General features: G+C 45.6%; 1 protein-coding gene across 1 annotated transcript in view; it reads left to right on the forward strand.

Moving 5' to 3' along the window:
* Window positions 1–13,778, forward strand: part of LOC138520313 (olfactory receptor 10A4-like) — a 99,897-nt gene extending 86,119 nt beyond the window's left edge. Inside the window, exon 9 of the mRNA XM_069632750.1 lies at window positions 12,816–13,778. Coding sequence (XP_069488851.1) covers window positions 12,816–13,778 — 963 coding nt within the window. The remainder of the gene's footprint in view (window positions 1–12,815) is intronic.
* The last annotated feature ends 8,722 nt before the right edge of the window (window positions 13,779–22,500 follow it).

Here is a 22,500-nt window from a genome sequence, read left to right on the forward strand (position 1 = left end):
GTTGTAGTAGACCATGCTACTAGGTACCCTGAGGCAATTCCTATGAGGACTGTTACAGCTCCGGCTGTGGCTAAGGCCCTCCTTGGTATTTTTACCAGGCTCGGGTTTCCTAAGGAAGTAATCTCTGACAGGGGGTCACATTTTATGTAACACTACATCAAAGCCATGTGGAAAACCTGCGGAGTTACTTACAAGTTCTCAACCGCATACCACCCTCAGACAAATGGGCTGGTTGAAAGGTTCAACAGAACCATGAAGAGTATGATAGGTGCTTTAGAAGACCCCCTTAAAAGAAAGTGGGACCCTCTACTGCCATGTCTTCTCTTTGCTTATAGAGAAGTGCCTCAGGAGGGAGTAGATTATTCTCCCTTTGAACTTCTCTATGGCCATCCGGTCAGAGGTCCATTGGCCCTGATCAAGGAGGGATTGGAGAGTGCTCCTTCCCCCAAGCTAGTCAGAGTGACTGACTATGTGATAGGTCTCCGCAGGAGAATGTCCCAAATGATGGCAGAAGCAAGTGATAACTTGAAAGCTGGACAAGCATTGGTCAAGCACTGGCATGACCAAAAGGCTAACATGGTTGAGTTTACTCAAGACCAGCTAGTTCTCGTTATGATTCCAACAAGGCAGAGGGCCTTGCAAGACAAATGGATGGGACCCTTCAGAGTTGTGGGTAAACTTGGAGAGGTCAACTATCTGGTGGACTTGGGCAACCCCAAGGAGGCTCCGACAGTTCCACACCAACAGACTAAACGCGTATGTCTCCAGACCTGATGTAGGAGCTTTGCTTCTAGCATCAGCAGAGGAAGAAGAAGAGAGTGAAGCTCTTCCTGATCTCCTCAGAGGCTTACCTTTAGACAAATAAATTGAAGAGAGTCTCTTCAAATCTGACACCTGAGCAACAGGAAGAGTGCAAATCTATGTTAAATCAGTTTGCCTCTTTGTTCTCACTTTCACCAGGCTTGACCCCTTGGGGACAGCATAACATACTCACTGGTGACTGTCTGCCAGTCAAAAGCAGAGGATATCGAATGTCAGGGAATGTAAGAACCCACATCAAAGGTGAGGTCAATAAGATGCTTGATCTCGGGGTAATAGAGCCCTCTACTAGTCCATGGTCTAGCCCAGTTGTGTTAGTACCAAAAGCCGGATCTAAAGAACTTAGATTCTGTGTGGATTACAAAGCTCTTAATGCAGTCACTAAAACTGATGCCCACCCTTTGCCAAGGACAGATGAGTTGGTGGATAGACTTGGTGCAGCCAAGTTCCTCAGCACATTTGACTTGACGTCAGGCTATTGGCAAGTAGCCCTGACAGACCATGCCAAGGAGAAAACTGCATTTTCTACCCCAGTTGGCTTATACCAGTTTAAGGTTATGCCTTTTGGATTGCAAAATGCACCTGCCACGTTTCAAAGGATGGTAAACCAGGTTCTGAATGGGATGGAGGACTTCTGCATGGCATACTTGGATGACATAGCAGTGTTCAGCAATTCCTGGGAGGATCATGTGGACCACCTGAGATATGTATTGCAGGCTCTTGGAAAGGCCAATCTGACCATAAAGGCAAGTAAATGCCAGATTGGACAGAGTAAACTGGTCTACCTTGGACATGAGGTAGGAGGTGGAGAAATAAGGCTTTTGCCCAGTAAGATTGAAGCTGTGCAAAATTGGACAACACCTACTACTCAGACCCAGTTGAGAGCCTTCTTAGGTCTCACTGGGTATTACAGGAATTTCATTGAGAACTATGGGTCCATAGCTTCTCCAATGAATGTCATCTCCTCTCCTAAATTCCCTAAAAAGGTTAGGTGGAATGAGGAATGCAATCAGGCCTTTGAAACCCTGAAAAGGCTCTTTGCCAAGCCCCAGTACTCAGAGTTCCTGACTATCACCAAACATCCATTGTGCAAACAGATGCTTCAAATGTAGGAATAGGTGCAGTCCTCAGTCAACTGGATGGGAAAGGTAGGGAGCACCCCATTTGCTTCATCAGCCGAAAGCTGAAGGATCCTGAGACAAGGTGGGCAACAATCGAAAGAGAATGCTTTGCTATTGTGTGGGCACTGAAGAAGTTTAGGCCATACTTGTATGGTTCTACTTTTGTCATTCAGACTAACCACCAACCCTTGAGATGGTTAATGCAAATGAAAGGGGAAAATCCCAAACTATTGAGATGGTCAATCTGCCTTCAAGGGTTTGATTTCACCTTTGAGCACAGGTCAGGGTGTCACCATCAAAATGCTGATGGACTCTCTAGGATGTATGTCATCGACTAGAGGTATGAGGTTCACCCAGGAGTGTATTAAATCCTCGTGTCCCTTAGTCTGGGGGGGGGGGCGAGTGTTAGTCAGAATTCTCTCTTTAGGCTGAATTTCCTAACCTAGTGAGTCCCCTAGCAGCTTTGCTGGATTTCTGGAGTTTGTTTTTTTCCTCCTGCCAAGAGTGAGACTCTTTTTCTCCCACTCTTGGACATGATTAATGGTATTCCTTTGATTGGTAATGTGTTTTATGGGCTATGGGGTCCTTTACTCCATAGGGTCTCATGTGTTTTTCCTATGTGTGTTACACAGCACCCTCCGTACAGTAACACCGGGGTGTCAAAGTGACACCCCACCATAGACTCCATACCCTGGGACTGACTACTGTCTCCCAGGGCATGTAAAGTCACGATTGTCTTTACTAGTCCCAAATTATTAACAGAAACCAGTACAAACCATCATATTGTGGACGTACTGGTCGGGGCAATTCGGTTGCCCCGAGGTCTGTTAGTCGAGGGGGCACGTCTCCGTCCCCCCGATCGAGTTTTGGCTGGTGGCAGTGGAAACTACTTTTTATATTCGACTGTGAATATTTTCCTATGGGATTTTCCCATTGTTCGAGGCTACCAACTTTAATTATTTAATTCTCATAGCCTCGAACATACCGCCGGTTTATTTAATTAATATTAATTCTCTGGTTGGTATTTTTTGCCAAGACTCGATTCTAAAATGGCGTTTGTGTTCCCTTCTGTGACTCCAACCCAAGTCGAGCCCTTTGTTCCACTTTATGGCGGGCTTCTCCACAGAAGCCTCCAAATGTGGTGCCACTCTGTCTGGGTACGACAGGGGGTGTGGGAGGGGGTTTCGGCACCCTGGACCGAGTTACCTTGGTAACTCAGGTCCAATCACACTCTTGTGTGATTGGCCCAAGTGGTGAGCCAGCCGGCTCACCACTTAGCATGTCTGAGAGACAGCTACGCTGAATTAATGGGGGTTTTCTGCATAAAAGCAGGGCTTTGGGGACTGGAACTTCAGAAGTCGCCACAGGACCTGAGAATCCGACGAGGGAGAAGCTGAGCCGACCTACCACGACGACACCACCGGTGGAGCCCTGCAGAACCGACTCACCACTTCCCGACGACAGAGAAGATCTCCCGGCTGGAGAGGCTTCTTCCCCTGACTGGTGGGCACAACCAGTTTACCTTTCCTTCTTCGCACCCCAGCCCGGTTTGTGGTTGAACTGCCCGTGCCAAGCACCCCGGCAGCCGGATAGCCACTCACCACTGAACCGCGAATCACCGGACCGCTCCTTGTACCTGAGGAACTCCGCGGCTGGTTTCTTCCCTGGCAGTGCAACTGACTCCTGTCTTCCTCCACAACGAGATCCTCTCTTCCCCCGGACGAAGCACCGACTTTCACCCACTGCCAGGAACAACTGCCCCCGCTGGAGCATTCTCAGCACTTTAAGGTACCTTGTCCGCCAGGCCTCCCTTTCTAAAGATTGCAACAAGGTAATAACAACTCCTTAATCTTCTGAACTGGGCTGGCTGCCTTTACCCTCTAACTGGTCCCTTTCCTTGGTCCAACTCCTTTTTGAACCGTTACAAGACTTTTGTGCACTGCAACCGTGTGACCTTGGACACATTTCGTTTTGATTCTCTTAAAGCAGATCCAGCCTATTGACTCTGAATTTACGGTGTTACTTTGCCTTTTTCTCTTGTGTGTTCGTGAAAAAGTGTTGGGATCTGTTTCAATTTATTCTCTGCTTTTCTCTCCCTTTTTAAAACTAATTATTAGAATGCCATCTATGTTAAGCGCTCACCGCTTTCTGAAAATAAATGGGGCTTTACTTGTCTAATATTCTTTTAAGGGAGTGTATATCTTTTAGTGACCGTGTTTTTGAATTGCTTACTATTAGTGCCTGTGTGTTTTTCTAGATGTGGTTTTAAATAAATAATTATATCTCTTTTACACCAAGCCCTGGTCAGTGTTTACTTGTTCTACTGTGTTCTCTTGACCTATTGCGAATGCTCTGTATACTGCCTAACTCTTCTTGAGGGAAGTCTGACTGCTCAGCCACAGCTACCAAGTGAATCTGTGTGGTACAGACTGCTACCAAGTGGGTTTACTGCCAAACACCTGTAGTCCTAAATCTTTTGCAGTGGTCCCAGAGGGAACTGCACAGGTTTCTGCCTAACACACAGCATCTGCATAAGAAGGAATGTAACTCTAACCCCGGATGCGGATAGGCCACCCCTGATGATGATGAAGTTCCTGAGGAAGGGGCCACAGCAGGCAACATCAGAGATGATGTGAGGAATGGGAGACTTGCTCGCCAGCCACCGATGCACAATTTATTTTAAGTAATTTCCCTGGCACAAGCCATGCACCACTGTGTGACTGACACTTCTGTAAATAAACTTCCCAATGACACAATCATGAATGCCCTCACATTGATGTAGTTCAACTGTTTTATTCTAGCTATGTCCCTCAAACTCCCCAGCACACTATCCCCCACCCTCCTCCCACCACCAACTCCCCATCAGACTATCCCCCACCCACCCCCCACCACTGACTCCCCAGCATGGCCACTCATGGCAATAAGTGTCTAAATGCCACCTTGCTCCTCTGAAATCTGTTTTAATGTCTCCATTCATCTCCTGTGTCTTCTCTCCTTTCCTTTCATGACTCTATTTCCTCTTCCCTTTCTACTCTTGGCTGGTTACCTTTTTATTCTCATTAAAAAAGTAATTTCTTAAGTTTTCAAGTCCCTCTATGGTCTTGCACCTGGCTACCTTTCCTCTCTGGTGTCATTCTACACTCCTTCTTGATCTCTTCGTTCTTCCTCTCAATGTCTTCTTATTGTCCAACACCCTTCTTGTTCTCATTCTCGCTTTCAATCCTTCTCTCGTCAAGCTACTCTACACTGGAATGCTCTTCCTTAATCTCTTCATTCTATTTCTGTCTTTTCTGTTTTCCGTAAGTCATTGAAGTCCCACTTGCTCACTTCTGGCTAATATAACAGACTCTTTTATTACTACCATTGTTATTCATGTTATTGTACTGCTTCTCCTCTGTGTGGCGCTTTGGCTTAAGGCGCTATGTAAAAATGAAATAAATACAAATACATGTCATCTACAAACATCATTGCCTCTTTCCCCCCTGCCAGACCACAGTGATCTTGGGCAGAGATGGCGCTGGGACTGATGGCTCAGTGTGCCCTACTGAGACTCCTCTGTGGAGTTGTAGAAGTTAAAGTGATGGAGCCTGGGCCCTGGAGCTGCTGGCGTGTCAATTAATTGCTCTGGCGGATGGCCTCAGTAGTGCCGAGACACCTCAGCCATCTCCCTTACTCTCTGCCCATATACTGTGAGGGCAGCCATACTGCCAGCTGCCTTTGCCCAGCTTCTAGTCATGTTCCACAAAATCCTGCTGGTAACCCCTTGTATGCAGTCACAGATTGCCTGCAGGTTTTCAGAGTTTGAGCGCCATATTGCATCCATCTCCCCCTGTCTGTGTTCCATCTCTTCCAGCCTCTGCAGCATGGTGCTGCTTGGTGGTGTGCTACGTATGGGAGAAGGGCTATGCAGTGGCCCCGGGATGTATTCAGGGGAGCCATAAGAGGGTGTGTCAATGTCCGGCTCTGGTGCATAAGCACGCTGGCGGAGGGGAGGGCTCTCTATGGTCTGATGATTCTGGTGTGTTGAGGGCTCTCAAGGGGCTGTTGAATCTGGTGGCGGGGAGGGCTCTCCGGGGTTTGTGGATACTCTGTAGACAGTGACACCAGGCTGGTGTCGCCCTCTGTCTCCACATTCCCCCTGCCAGTAGGTGTAGCCTCAGTGTTTGACCCTCCAGCTGTGGGAGTGGGTGCAGTATGCCTTGTGCTGGTTCATGTGTGCTGTGGCGTGGACATGGGTTTGGCCATGCTGTGTTACAGTGTCTCACAGTAGGACATCTGCTTTGGCATAGCCTGACTGGGCCTTTGAGGGGTGGTGGTGGCAGACCTTGAGAGCCTTGATGCACCACTACTGGATGGGCCTGCCACCTCTTCCACCTCTGATGTCTCTGCTGATGCGGGAGTACCTGTAGGGGACATAGGGATTATTGTCAGATATGCCCCCCCCCCAAGTGCATTGGAATGCAAGACACATTTGCTCTGGTACAGAGTGGGACCACACACATTTGGGCAAATGGGCATGGTTTGTCAGGGGAGATTGCATGTGTGCCCAGCATCATGGGGAAGCTTGTAACAAAGCGTGTGTGACACATGGCCAGTATCTCTTTGGCCTGTGTGTGTGGAGGGCAGGGTGTCCATGCTGGCGTAGCTGATGTATGTCATGCATCCTTGTTGTCCTTGTTGTCATTAGCGCCAGGGTTGCAGCGGTGGTGCTATTAGTGCTGGGATTTCAGCGGCAAACCCTTATTTCAGTGCAGTTTCTGCCTGGTTCTAATTGCATTACTGCCAGAGTTGGGCACGCATTCTAGGCAGGTTGTGATGCAATAATAATACTGCTGCATGACCCGCCGGTAATGAATGCTATTTCTTGTCATTGGAAATTGCGCCAGATTACCGCCAACTTGTGATGAGGCCCTAACATTGGAAACTCTTAACTCATATGTCTGATGGGTGCAATCATTTTTCACAATAAGACAAATGACACGACAATGAACAACAACAAAAGACCAAAAAAACATCACAATACAGAAATCACTGTTACTGCAAAACCTTGAGCAGGCCGCCCCTCCAAAGCCCTTACTTTACTATAACATAAAAGCACAATGGCGCTCATTACGGGTCTGGCGGAAACCGTGCCGGTAAAACCGGCAGGTAGCCGCCAGACCCATAATGATTTACTGTCACCTGACTTGCCGGAAACACCAGGGTATTACAGCCCGGTGGTCCTGTAAGTCAGGCGCTGGTAACATTTTGATCCCCATTCCCATAGTGTCTCGTACGACTCTATGGGAGTGGGGACCATGGAAGTACCGTCACCGTTAGTAACGGTGCCATTGCTTCATTGACGGTCTGCAGGCGGTTACTGTTCTGTCCACCAGGTCTGACCTTGGCCGACGGAACGGCACCCGCCTGCAGACTCGTAGTTTGCTGGTCCGAAAACAATGTGCCAGTAAGTTTACCGGCACCATTGATTCCAGACCGGCAAACTTGTAATGAGGGCCACTATATTTAATGCAACAATTCTCAAAGGTCTCCAGCCCATTAAATGTGTTCCCCAATCAAAAACTCTCCCTACTCGCACACCAAACTCCTCTTACTCCACTCAAAGACACCTCTACATACAATTTATACAGCACAACTCAAAAGAACACTTATTTACAATAATAATGTAATAATGGTTTATTGTTCCTCCTCTCGCTCCCTTAACTCGGGACAGATTGATTCCCAGTCCTCTCCACTACAGGAGTCTCACTTGTTTTTGCCCAGCGTTGCCATCCCCCTCTCACTCTTGGGAATCTCTACTTTACTTTATCTCAATATACTACTGTGACATCACGCTCTGCTCTGAGGGAGATCTCTTTTCTCTTACTATCAAAAATAATGAAAATCAAACACCAGGTGTTTGTTCTCTTCCCCACTCTTTTACATTCACTCTCAATGCTCACAACATCCTATTGCTGATCTTGCACACGTGCCCTCACGTTCCGGGTGCTCTCCCAAAGACTCCCAATGCTGGCTCGACCCCTGAATGGCATGCACAGCTGGGAGCTACGCCAACTCTCCAGTGATCAGCCAAGCCTTTACATAACCTGGCACTTGTGGCACTTGTGGCCTCTTTCTTTATCTGCCCAGTTTCTCTCCCAGCAGGTAGGCGGCGCTACCCAGGCCATGTGGCATGCAAGCTCTCAGCTCCTCAGAAAGAGCCTGGAATCATATCTTGGGATCACCAAACTGTATGGTAGCCCCAAACATCTGCAACGAGTAAAAATCAATCCAAAGGGGAAAAATGAGCGCACAAGGTTGCAAGAATAACAAAAGTGTATTACATGCATTTTCGGCCTGAAACAAAAGGCAAACTTCATACATTTTTCATTGGTTAATTCTGATGATGCAAATAGTTACTGGCAACCTCTTTTCCTTTGGTTGTGGGGTCTCATGGTGTGCTTCACCCCATTTTTCTTTACCACTTTCTTTACCACTCAGAGTGAGGTGCTTACAGTGTGACATTTAGGAAATGAATACTTCATCCTTTTTCCATGCAACCAGAATTGTTGACATCCCCTAATGGTTCTCATCCTTTCAACTGCACAACCAACGGTTTAATGTGCCACTTCTCATTGGACACATGTTTCAGCTTCTTCCTGCTACTCATGGGAATCAATGACCTCATGCTGAACACTACTCAGCACTGCTTGGTCTGGGAATAGGTTCTTTAATATGTGTATGTGTTTATTCTGTCTTGGATTTCCTTAATTGGATGGGCATGAGTGTTTCACCCCCATCTCTTTATAACTCATTGTTTAAATCCCCATTCCTTGCCCATGTGCACATTTCCTTCAGCAGTCATGTTTCCTGGTTCCACTATTTATTTGCTAACCAGGTTTCTAACTACTTGCCTGTAACTTAATTCTGAGTGACCACCGTTTACACGGGGGTGGGAGACAGTATTGTTCACAATTAGATCTATTTGGCCTTAATTCATCATTACCCTGTTCCCACCAATGTGCATCCCTTGCCTGCTTAAACATTTGCTCTAGGTTGCAACATTTCATTGTATCATTGCTTCTTGCTTGAAGCCTGAGAACCAGCGGCACCTCTCCTTCCTGACCAATCCCTGCACAGCTTTACACCCTGTCTCTCAAAGGCACTGGCCTTGTTCCTGCATCATCCGAATTTGACCTAAATCAAGTGTACTTTACTGTGAGGTGAAATCCATGTGCTTCTGTGGCCTAATGATCCTAGCATGCCCTGGAAGTTGCTTCTAGGATGGGGCCTATATGTATGTGCAACCTACATTTTCATGCAATTAATATGTGGTAGAACAAATGTATACTATACTGTATAATTACTACACGTGACATTACTAGAAAAAGCTGTTCTACTACTTGTGAAGTCGTTTGCATCTTTTCTCGCTTATACATGTGTGTTAAGCCTAATGCACTACTGTTAAATGGTTTATAAAACTATGGGAGATTCCAGTTTTTTCTTTTTCGTTATTGCAGCAGGCAGGTTATCCCTGGTTCCCAAAGACTCCTCTAAACGTAAAACCTGCCTGGACTGCTGGTATATAGAAAGAGTTAACCAATTATATTACGCTTAGGATTTATCATGAAGGTATAGTTACATAAAACCAAGACAACATAAAATGCATAAGTATACTAAAACACATATAATAAAAAATGATGTAAAGTACAATGTGCTAAAGTGACACTGGGCCTCATTACGAATATGGAGGTAGCCAGGACACTTTTAGTGGCATGGCAATCCCCATACCGGGCACCAGGTCTGGGTCCCGCAAAAGGGGACTTACCAGGCCATTCCGACTTTGGAGGGCCCGGTAAATCCCTTTCATGGGACCCAGACCCGGTACATCCCCATTCCCATTTGAGCCCCTATAGGGCTCAATGGGAATGGGGAGGATGCTAACAACGGGGCCGGCAATGACGGGCCCGTTGTTAGCATCCTGGTCTGCTAGCGGGTCCCGCTAAGGATGCCTGGCCTGACCAGGTGTTCCTTTGCGGGACCCTCTGCAGACTTCGTAATAGGGCGGCCCGGAATGAACGGTGCCGGTCCCTTACCGGCACCATTCATTCTGTGGCCGCCTGGGTCGTAATGAGGCCCACTGTGTTGGATACTAAAAACTGTGAACCACAATTACCAATTGTGCAAAACTTGAAATTATTATATAGATCCTGTTGTAAATCTATCTGGCCATCATATGCTTAACATGTTTCGTTCCATTGCGATTTGAATACATCTCTAGAACTTTTTCAGGGGCTTTTAATCTTCTAAACACTTGAGTACTTTTCTATGTACTGTCGTGAAAAAATACAATCTCAACAGAAAAAAGGGTACTGGAATGTTGTGTGTTAGCCAAATATAAGTGAATTAGAGGTGTTCACCCGGTCTCAACCCACATAATCTTGATGGCTATCAATTTTGCATGCACATATGTGTACTGAAACACTCCTTTACAATAAACAGATATTTGGAAAGATTGATGTAAAAACTTTATATCAAAAAATAGTACATGTAATAAAATCCAACTTGGAAGGACATATACAATCAAAAACATAAATATAGATCTTCCATTTGTGAATTGAGGATGGAAATTTTCAAACAATCAAAAAAGAAAATGAGAATTAGTGCATCGAAGAGAAAACATATACAGAAATGACATAAAGCAATTTTCAATATTGACAAAAAACAAAAAACCCAGTTATTTATCACTGGGATGCTTGATTAAATCAGAAAGCAAAAAAGTATCTACAGAGTGATGAGTACAACTGTACCTCTATTCAAAATAGAAAGAAAATAGAGCAAATAAACAATATTCTTTAGTATTTAGAATCAATTCCCGAGGCTGAGTATGTTGTGTGTCGGGATGGGGTCTGCCAACGCTACAGGGGGAATAGGTAAGCAACATAAAATGTGGGTGCTTCGCATTGATGACATGGTCCCATCAGTGGATAATGCCACATGAGCAAGCAAGGTCCTGGTGATCCGCAAATGTTGCTGTGAAGGACCTTTTGTTCCCCTCTGGTAGAAGAAAGCGTTTCGGCGGAACAGAATCGGTGAAAAAAATACTTTTCATGCGAAAAGAATGTACTCTGCCTTCATCAGGGCGACAATTAGCAGGACCCTGCAAGGGTGCAAAGGGGAGAGAAGAAAAAAAGGAAAATGGAAGAAGGAAAAGGGGGGAATGAATCGCCAGAATAAATAAAGAAGTGAAAATAAATCAAACATGCAAGTGAAACTGTACATAATTGCTTTGCATGCAAAAGTAGGGATAAATCAAGGAGGCAGACAACACACTTGCCTCTACTTGATCGCAAGTCCTTTTGCCTAAATGCTACTGGGAGCCATACAATCTTGAGTCTGTACGCTCTCACAGCACTAGGAAGAGTTGAAACTCTTTTAGCTGTACATGCTAAGAGTGCTCATTAGCCCTTAACATTGCTACAAGGTCACAAGTAGTCTGATTTTCTATAGTGCTTGACTTGAAAGGCCCTCTCAATAGGCCCTGCTTAACGATTTGACGTCCAGCTGCTTGCTTGTTTTTGTCCGTGACTTTCTGTGGACAAATCATGTAAACCATGGGTTGCAAACTACATTAGTTTAGACAGTGAAGCTGATAATAACTTAGCCAGTGCCTACCTATGTCCACTCCGACTAGTCTGGCATCCTTGGATGGTGGAGTATGGAATCGCCAGCTGCATCTGCCTTCTTTTTTGCATCAGTAAAAAGCAGTGACTTTATAGGGATCCATTGTAAAATGCTGTCTGCCATGCATACATGGCAGGAAGCAGTTATTTAATTTGAAAAACAGAGTGCAAAAGGGGAGGAAGAGAGCAGCCTAAAAACGTGTATGCTGCCTTTTGCCCTTCCATTTAGCACTCTGCCGTGCAAATGATGAAAATTTGGCAGCAGGTACATGACTAGCCCAGAGTGCAAACATGCCAGGTCCCGCAACCAAATAACGAGGAGCATGAAAATGAGCTACTTAGTGATTTACATTAAACTTTAGTCCAACTTTTTAAATGCTGGACTGCACAGCATGTTATCCAGTATTAAATACTAAGGTAGGGAATGTAATTTGGTTAATCTATTTCAATGTGGGTTTGATTCAATATTTTGGTGGAAAGAGTATAGATTATTCTATAGCCAGTGAATAGTTCACACACAACATTCTTGCTTTAGGAAAAGGATGGCACAGGGACACCATGAATCTGCAACCCCAATCTGGCCTACTCAACCGTTCAAAATACCTGCAGTTCGATTAATCAGGTCCCATGAGTTGGTCATAAACAAAAAAATCAGCTATTAAAGCTTATACACTGTAGAAAACCCCCCACAAAGTGCCATATAAATAGCCAAATCATTATTTTAGGGGGTGTAAGATGTTCAGGTCTTATTGATTATGTTTCTTAGCAAATCAACATCTGTTTAGAGGGACGGAATTATGGAAGATAGCACTTTATGTGTAGTGTTTGTGTTAAAAGATGATTTCTCAATAAGCAGCTTGAACCTAATTTAAATTGGGGTTCTCTAGTTATGTTACCATCAGAAACAAAAATACATTACTAAACCTGTGTGGGATGGTTGTGGTCTTTCCATCCTTAACTTTCGTTGAGAATGCACATAATTCTCCATCAAGCCTAATGGTGTTTTGATATAATTCTTTCTCTGCTACTAATTAATCCAAATTGCTGCTATAATTCTGTCTGAACGTTATTTATCACCCAATTACGTGATTATTCGGTTTTACAGCCTGACGTTTATTTGCAGAACTTTTATCAACTGTTTACAGATATTCAAATCTATATTTCAAGCAACATTCCCAGTAATGATATGTAATATGTGTTGTTTTTCTCCTAGACAATGCTTAACTCTAAATCAGCAACATATGGCAACCAGACAGGGTCCAGTAGCTTCATTTTGATTGGGTTCTCTGACCTGCCAGCTGCCCACCAGGGTTGGCTTTCTGCGCTGTTTCTCTGCATCTATCTGCTGACACTGATTGGAAATGCAACAATAATCTTCTTGGTGACCTTGGATCCTCTCCTTCAGACCAGCATGTACCTTTTTCTCAGGACCCTCTCCTTCTTGGAAATCCTTTACTCTTCAGTTACTCTCCCTAAATTGCTGAGTATCTTTTTTTTCGGGGACAAACATATTTCTTTTGTAGGATGTGCTGTTCAGTCATATTTCTTTTACACATTTGGAAGGACAGAGTGCTTCCTTTTGGCTTTCATGGCTTATGACCGCTATGTGGCCATCTGCATCCCCTTGAGGTACAACTTGATCATGACCACGACTCTGTGTGCACAGCTATCAGCAGTCTCATTAATAGCTGCTTCCTTGGAATCTCTCTTACAGATTGCATGCATTTTTAGCCAGCCATTCTGTGGACTCAACATTATAAACCATTTCTTCTGTGATATTCTATCAGTTTTAGGTCTGGTGTGTATCGATGTATTCTGGAATGAGGTGCTATTCTGGGTGTGCATCATACTGTTTGCGTTAATCCCTTTCCTTTTGATTCTTACTGCATATATTAGGATCCTCTCTTCTGTTCTTAGGATCAACTCAATCACAGGAAGGATGCAGGCATTTTCGACCTGCTCGGCCCATCTGTGTTCTGTTATTTTGTTCTTTGTTTCAGGGACTTTCAACTACTTGCGACCAAAGTCCAGTCTGTGGCCAAAGCGAGACAAGCTTCTTGCCCTGCTTTATACTGTTGTTACTCCCATGTTGAACCCTCTCATTTACAGTTTAAGGAACAAGGAAGTTAAAGCAGCCATTAGTAAATTTAAAACCAAATACCCTTTCTCTTTATAATGTAAACGTATATTTTAATATCTAATTTTTTAGTGAAATCCATAAATCCATCAAAATAGTCAATTATAGTAGAGTGATCTAATAGAGCACTGCATTTTGTTATTGATTTTACGAATCCAAATTCCTACTTGAAAAAAAACTGCTTCTTAACAGCATTTCTAGTAGTTATCCTATTGGTTATCCCCTGCTGATATAATTTGTTTAAACTTTGAACACATTTACTGTTAACACATATTTACTGGAAATTGTTGAAAGTGGTACATACCTTGTTTTGTCTTTAGCAATTGTATTCTAAATCAAGCATTTCCGATAGACTAATATGTATAAAAAAACAAAAGATAGTTTAAAGGCTTCAAACCTAAATATGTGTTACCTAATTGTCAATCAATTCAATTCTTATTTTGAAGAACTATCTACATAAAGAAAGAAATTCAATACAAAATGAAAAATATAAATAAGCAAAGCTTCAGTAACATTGTTACTTCTTGCAATGAAATATTGAATAATCATCTCTGAATAAAGTGGGACCGCCTTGACCCTTACCCCTTCAAGGTTTTAATTTGTAATGAATTACCTGTTTGTCTGAAGATAAACGGGGGTCCCCTGGATATTGAAATTATTTTGCTAGGGTTAATTTGTTAATAAATATCAGCTAACTTTAACTTGGGAATCTAAGGCATCCTCGAAAATGTTAGTTGATTGCGTGAATGATAACTGCTTTGAGGATCTCATATTGTTAATATATCAAATGAGCAGAGGCTAACTCATTTTCAAACAATCTATGTATAGCACAGGACATATTGAGATGGCACAGCAGTTACAATGGTAGCTGATTACCCAAGTTTGGTTGTTCCAGTTGATGATGTTAACTTTGCGTAAATAAGAAGTGTGATGACCTTTCTAGATGCTTTCAAAGCCCTTGCCCAGATGGTGTTGCAGGGGATCTCCATAAAACGAACAATGATTTATGGGCAGTTTTCAAATCTGTGCTTAGTTTTTAATGTACATGGGCTACCAGTTGTATAGTTACAATATTCAAGAAGGGTCAACAGAATAACCCCATATTTTACCTCCCAATATAATTAAGTGACCTATCTTTAAAGATGATAGGTAAAAGTATCTATAACTGCTGATTGGGTGGAGCCTAGCATTATATCACTGGATTCTCAGTTGGGCTACATAGCTGCACTTGGAAATACTGAATAATGTCGGAATTTGTCACTTACTGTGAACAAGCACTATGAGATCAAGATGGGATCTCTCCTCTTGCCTTTTCTGTGGTGAGACATTGCATTTGACAAGTTGAAGAACTCCCTAGTATCATCTCTATGATGGGACCATGGGATTGAGAAAAATGTATTTTGATTCTACTATAGTCGGACATTACAGTTATTTTTCAAGGGAATGTGAATGTGCTGACTCATTTAGGATGGTTCACGGCATCCATCGGGTTTGTGTTATCTCCTTTCCTCCCATCTCTCCCTCTCCATCCCTCAGGCCAAGCCAACTCCAGCACTGCCACCTACCTTCTCGGTCATCTGACCCATGGAGCGTGTGTTAGTTGAGGCTTTCGTCACCACTTTCTCTCCCCCTCTGCCTCCTCTGGCTGACTCACATCCTGACACAGCCCTTTCCATTCTCCACTCTTCTATCTCTGATACTCTTGATGTTCTTGCCCCTGTCATGAGGATCCGCTTATAGCCCAAAGCCAAGTGCAACTACCCCACCTACTATACGGTTCTCTCTGTTTCTCCTATCTTTTCAAACTGATTCTCTATCGACTTTCTTGCTCTCCTCACTAAGTCTGGTAGGAAGAAGTTCAAAAAGGATATCCTGGTCTCCAACACAGGCCTCCCTATCGCTTACACCTATACCAGTGCTTCCTTCAGACAGACCCTCACTGACATCCTCTTTGTCGTTCCCTCGCCAGACCTATGGAATCTTCATATGGTGCCTATGCTCCATCCTATCTCTTCTTCTCCCATTAATGATGGCACCCGGTGGGAGGCCCTCCTGGCCCCCTTCCATTCCTCTAAGGTCATCATTAATGTTTACCTGAATTGCACCGTCTTGGTCCAAGGACCTCAGACCAACCTTCTCCTCCTTGAAAGATGCTTCCCGCACCTCATCAATTTCCTTTCTTCTCCTGCTGTCCCTTCTCTCCCTTCTTCGGCTTCCTTGTCTCCCCCTCTGTCTCCTCCTTGGCTACCTTGCCCTCTCCTGCTTCCTCTTCTGCACCCCCTCGGGCTCCATCTACACCTCTGCAGAGAGAACCTCTGATTTGTACCCCTCTCTGGAAGTCTTTCAAGGTTGGCAACCTTCTCCATATTGCCACTGTCAACTCTCGCTCAGCTGTCAAACACTCCTCTGACATCTGCTGCCTCCTGGAAGAATTTGATCTTGATGTCCTCTGTCTCACAGAGACATGGTTCACCAAAAGCTCTGTCACAAGCTTTGACACTCTTTTGCAACTTCTCCTTATATCTCTGACGTCTCTAAGGAGTCAAACTACCAACTGCACCTCCTCATAGGTATTCTTCCTTTCCTCTTCTTCCCCCAGAGGCTCACTGTCTCTAGAGCTCTGGTTCTCTCTAGGCAGGACTAATGGAACAGCCTCTTTCTAAATCTGCCTTCTTCTATGCTCCGCACTCTGCAACTCATCCAGACAAGACTGCAAGACTTGTCATTGGCCTCAATCCCGTGGGATCGTATCTCTCCAGCATTGAAATCTCTGTATTGGCTCCTAGTGCCTGCAGGGATTAAGTGCAAGACCCTCTGCATTGTCCACAAGGTCTGTCTGGTGGTCTCAATGCTACTTTCACAATACAACACACTCTACCAGCCAAAAGAGTGCACCTCCAATCACCAGTTTATTTCATACAGGGAGAATGTTAAGACGCACGTAAAGAATGAAACATTTCAAACCTGGGTTACATAGCTTGATAAGATAACCACAGGGAATATTCAAGGAAAATCCCTGCGTGACGTATTGAGGGTATCTCCTCTTTACAAGAGAGATAGATGAAGACTGGGAGTGATCCGATATGAAATTCATGTCTTTCAATTTAGTTAGAAAGGTACAAGCATGATTCTCAATGAGCAAATAAAAACCTATGGCCTACACGGTGCTCCTTCACAGTGGTTATAAAGGTCCCGTAAGCACAGTTTCCAGGCCCAAGTAGGTCATGAACAGAAGCAAGGCCCAGTAGAGATTGTGCGGTCTAGACAGACCAGACAGTTTTTGCAAGTCTTTCAAGGTTGGCAACCTTCACCATATTGCCACTGTCAACTCTTGCTCAGCTGTCAAACACTCCTCTGACATCTGCTGCCTCCTGGAAGAATTTGATCTTGATGTCCTCTGTCTCACAGAGACATGGTTCACCAAAAGCTCTGTCACAAGCTTTGACACTCTCCTCCCTGATGGCTACAAGATGCTCTCTGCGCCCAGATCCAACCGTTCCGGAGGGGGTATAGCCTCAAGTTTCCTGGAGTGGATTTCTGCCTCTGTCATTACTATGCAGGCCTACTCCTCTTTCGAATGCCTTGTCTGCAGGCTCTCTCTCTCTCCTGGCCAACCGCTTACCATGGCTACTATCTATCGGCCACCTGATCAGATCATCTCCTTCCTCTCTGAGTGGGTGGACCTCTCCTCCTGGCCTTGACCACTCAACTCCTCCTTCTTGGAGAATATAACATTCACCTGGATGCTTCCTGTCCCTCCTGAGGACTCTTTTGCAACCTCTGTGACTCTCTCTATTTCTATTCTCCCTTCTGGCCCGACTCACTCTGCAGGGCACACTCTGGATGTTATGTTCTACTCAGACCTCCCCCTCACCACTCCTCTCTCCTGGAGTGGTCACTTTCACCTTTCCTCCCATATCTCCCTCTCTACCCCTCAGGCCAAGCCAACTCTAGCACTGCGCATGAAGCGTTTGTCAGTTGAGGCTTTCATCTCCACTTTGTCTCCCCCTCCTGCTCCTCTGGCTGACTCACATCCTGACACAGCCCTTTCCATGCTCCACTCTTCTATCTCTGGTACTCTTGATGTTCTTGCCTCTGTCATGAGGATCCGATTGAAGCCCAAAGCCAAGTGTAACTCCTGCTATGACTCTGACCTCGTCACCATTAAACGCAAGTGCAGAGTGGCTGAGAGGAAATGGCTAGCTTCCTTCGCATCCTCTGACAAACTGGTCTGCCGGCTGCTCCAAAGGCAATACTGGCTCTCTGTCTGCACTAAGAAGAGAACTCATATCCAAGCCTGTGTCTTCCTGCCGCACCTAACAACTCGGCCAATCTCTTTAAAATCTGCAAGGAGCTGGCCAATCCTGCTGCAGTCTCTACCTCTCCTGTCCCCTCCCAGGACCGTCTGCATGACCTTGGCTTCTTATTTCATCTCTAAAACCCAGGACATCCTGTCCACCCTCTCATCCTCTGCTGCTCCGTCCTCTACTCTCTACTCTACCACTGGCCCCCCTGTGGCCACCTCTCCTCCCTCTTTCCCTTCCTTTCCTCTGTTCTCCCCTGACAAGGTTTCTAGAAAGTCTGATCAATGAAAGTCTCGTCAAAACAGGGTCTTCCCTGTTCATCCCAAACCATCAGTGACCACATTGACACCCTCACTCCTGCCCTGGCTGACTTCTGCAACCACTCCTTCACCACTGGAGCCTTCCCTTCCCTTCTGAAGCACTCTCTCTCTTGTGCACTCTCTTCTCAAGAAACCCTCAGCCAAGCCACCTGCCTGGCTAACTATTGCCTGATCTCCATTGGTCCTTTCCTGGGCAAACTCCTGGAAAAGCTGGCAATTTCCCTGCTTAATCTTCACTTTGAATATGTTGGTTGTCTCCATGGCCATCAGTCTGGCTTCAGAACAGCCAGAAGCACAGAAACTGCTCTCATGAACACCCATGAAGACATGCTCTCTAACCTTGATTCTAATCTCCCCTCTAACCTCCTCTTACTCAATCTTCCTTCTGCCTTTGACGATCAACCATGCCATCCTGCTCAATCGTCTCTGTGATGACCTGGGTATCACTTACCTTGTTCCCCTCTGATTGACCCTCCCAGGTCCAACTTGGGTTCTTCCTTTCCTCTATCTCACTCTCTACCCGTGGTGTTCTACAGGGGTCTAACCTCCATCCCTGGCTGTTCAACCAGTACCTGGCACCTATCCCCCACTGCATTGCCACTCTCTGCTCCAACTTTCAGTGCTATGCGGATGACACTCAGCACATTTTCAGGTTCCCCTCTACCACCTCTTCTCCCTCTCTCATCTCTGGCTGTCTGCTATCCAGGAGTGGTGTGCCACCAACGATCTCTGCCTTAATGCCAGAAAGATGGAGATTCTCCTTATCGGCACACCTGCACCCTCCTTTCCTGTCACTCTCTAGTCGGCATCCCTTGGCCTTCTTCCTGCTCCCTCCTGTGAGGCTAAGACCCTCAGGGTCATCTTTGACTCCACACTCTCCTCTTCTCCTTATATTTCTGACGTCTCTAAGAAGTCAAACTACCAACTGCACCTCCTCATAGGTATTCTTCCTTTCCTCTTCTTCCCCCAGAGGCTCACTGTCTCTAGAGCTCTGGTTCTCTCTAGGCAGGACTAATGGAACAGTCTCTTTCTAAATCTGCCTTCTTCTAAGCTCCGCACTCTGCAACTCATCCAGACAAGACTGCAAGACTTGTCATTGGCCTCAATCCTGTGGGATCGTATCTCTCCAGCATTGAAATCTCTGTATTGGCTCCTAGTGCCTGCATGGATTAAGTACAAGACCCTCTGCATTGTCCACAAGGTCTGTCTGGTGGTCTCAATGCTACTTTCACAATACGACACACTCTATCAGCCAAAAGAGTGCACTTCCAATCACCAGTTTATTTCATACAGGGAGAATGTTAAGACGCAAGTAAAGAATGAAGCATTTCAAACCTGGGTTACATAGCTTGATAAGATAACCACAGGGAATATTCAAGGAAAATCCCTGCGTGACGTATTGAGGGTATCTCCTCTTTACAAGAGAGATAGATAAAGACTGGGAGTGATCCGATATGAAATTCATGTCTTTCAATTTAGTTAGAAAGGTACAAGCATGATTCTCAATGAGCAAATAAAAACCTATGGCCTACAAGGTGCTCCTTCACAGTGGTTATAAAGGTTCCGCAAGCACAGTTTCCAAGCCCAAGTAGGTCATGAACAGAAGCAAGGCCCAGTAGAGATTGTGCGGTCTAGACAGACCAGACAGTTTTTGCAAGCAATTTGGAGCGCATCAGCTTCCCCTCCGCTTTGTCAAGCCAATTTATATAGAAAGCAGGAAGTACCTATTAGCCATACATAATGCTAGGAATTACACAATTTGTGTAGAACTCAAGCAGTTCCTCGATGGACTGGCCCCCTCTCTTATACATACAGCTCTTGATAACTTGCCACTTCCTGATTTTTTTATTTGATGGTAGTGCCTCCATATAAAAAGCAAGAGAGGGGGGATTCCTCATTGGTACCCCCAAGTATGTGTAAGTATCAACAACAAGAGATTCTCTGCCCATATTCCAAGAGAATTGTTTTTAACCACTAACTGTATTATTACCAATAACCATGACTTTAGTTGTACTCAGGTTTATTCTCAACGTATTAATCGCAACATATAGATAAAGCACTCCCGAGGAGTGCTGCAGGCCGATAGGCGTTTGATTGAGCAGCACTGTATTGTCAGCAAATTAATATTCTCTCGTTAGCGAGCTTGGGCGGGAAGTTACGGCCGGTTTGCAGTGCATCATCCATGTCCGTGACATATAAGTTAAATAGGAGAGGTGCCAGTACACATCTTTTTTTGTGGTCAACATTATTGTCAAATGATTTAGATGCTGGCCCTCCTGAGTTAACCTTAAAGTAACCGAAGTAGCTTAATTAAATGTAAGAAGAGGGGATCTATTCCCCAGCCAGGACACACTGTCAAATGCCACATTATAGTCTAGAAAACGGAGATATAAATGACAGTCTGCCTGCCGAAATGTATCTGACATTAAGAGCTGGAGGGCCCATATATCGTGGATCGTACTACAGCCTTTTCTGAAGCCGGCGTTTAATTAAGTTAGCTGAGCCTGCCCACTTGTTTAGCTGGTTTTATAATATGGTGGCAAAAATCTTCCTGCAACAGACCAGCAAGCCAGCAGACGCAGGTTATGTGGATCAGAGCGCAACTCCTTTTTATGCTCTGGGACAAGTGTGGATTCATGCCAATACATTTGGCATATGTAGTCAATGCTGCATTGTTTTGGCGTACCCCGGTTGCAGTAAAGATGCTCATTTCGATACATGCTTATTTCATGCCTGATCATGTGACAAAAAACATGTCTGTAAATGTGACAAAAAACAAGGTTATCGTCCTTCAGCATGGGAGAAAGTAGAAGTACACATTAAAGGACATGAAATGATGATGCTGTTCCAACTTTGTCTAATTGAGTGTTACATTTCCAAAGTCCAATACCTGGAAATCCCATGTAGATAAAGACATGGCACAAATGGTGCAATTAAGTACACATATTGTATCATTGTGGATACATTTGGGGACAGTGCACGCCTTCACACACTTAAGGGCCGATTCATGGAACAAATGTGCGCCGAAAATCTTCGCGCAAGCAGGCGCAAGCTGGCGCAAGTGGAAAAAAACAGGCGCACGCGCACATGTGCGATTCATGGAAGTCGTTGCGCGTGTACACCTCGGGATGTGCGCCAAACCCCTGCATGGCGCATAAGTCACTGCAACATCCCGAAAGGCGTGCGCGACGCGCACAGTGAAAGCGCACAACCTCGGCGCATACACCAGAAAGTGGGCGGGACACGGGGCGTAACGCGCGGAATGGGGAACAACGCGCAAAAATAAGGGCGTAACTGGGGATGTACTGCAGGGAAGCAGACGGAACGCCCACACGCACTCGAACCACACGTATTCATGGAATCGAATAGGGCAAAGCCACGCACAGCCAAAGACACGCACAAGCTGAAACACGTCCGCCACACGAAGGCAGGCGGTAGAGTCCCAGCGCATCACAAAAGTGGCAACATACAGCAATTGGGCCTGTGCGAGCGGGGTACGTGTATTTCGGGGGCGCGCGGGAAGTTACACACGCGATTGAGTGGGGTACGTGTATTTCGGGGGCGCGCGAGAAGTTACACACGCGATGGAGCGGGGTACGTGTATTGCGGGGGCGCGCGGGAAGTTACACACGCGATTGAGCGGGGTACGTGTATTTCGGGGGTGCGCGGGAAGTTACACACGCGATTGAGCGGGGTATGTGTATTTCGGGGGTGCGCGGGAAGTTACACACGCGATTGAGCGGGTACGTGTATTTCGGGGCGCGCGGGAGGTTACACACGCGATTGAGCGGGGTACGTGTATTTCGGGGGCGCGCGGGAAGTTACACATGCGATTGAGCGGGGTATGTGTATTTCGGGGGTGCGCGGGAAGTCACACACGCGATTGAGCGGGGTACGTTTATTACAGGGGTGCGCGGGAAGTCACACACGTGATTGAGCGGGGTACGTGTATTTCGGGGGCGCGTGGGAAGTTACACACGCGATTGAGCGGGGTACGTGTATTTCGGGGGTGCGCGGGAAGTTACACATGCGATTGAGCGGGGTACGTGTATTCCAGGGGTGCGCGGGAAGTTCCACACGCGATCACATCAGGGTACGTGAATTACAGGGGTGTGCCGGGAGCAGCACACGTGAATT

Source organism: Ambystoma mexicanum, chromosome 13 (assembly GCF_040938575.1).
Source record: "Ambystoma mexicanum isolate Mex_15411 chromosome 13, UKY_AmexF1_1, whole genome shotgun sequence".
Classification (NCBI taxonomy): Eukaryota; Metazoa; Chordata; class Amphibia; order Caudata; family Ambystomatidae; genus Ambystoma; species Ambystoma mexicanum.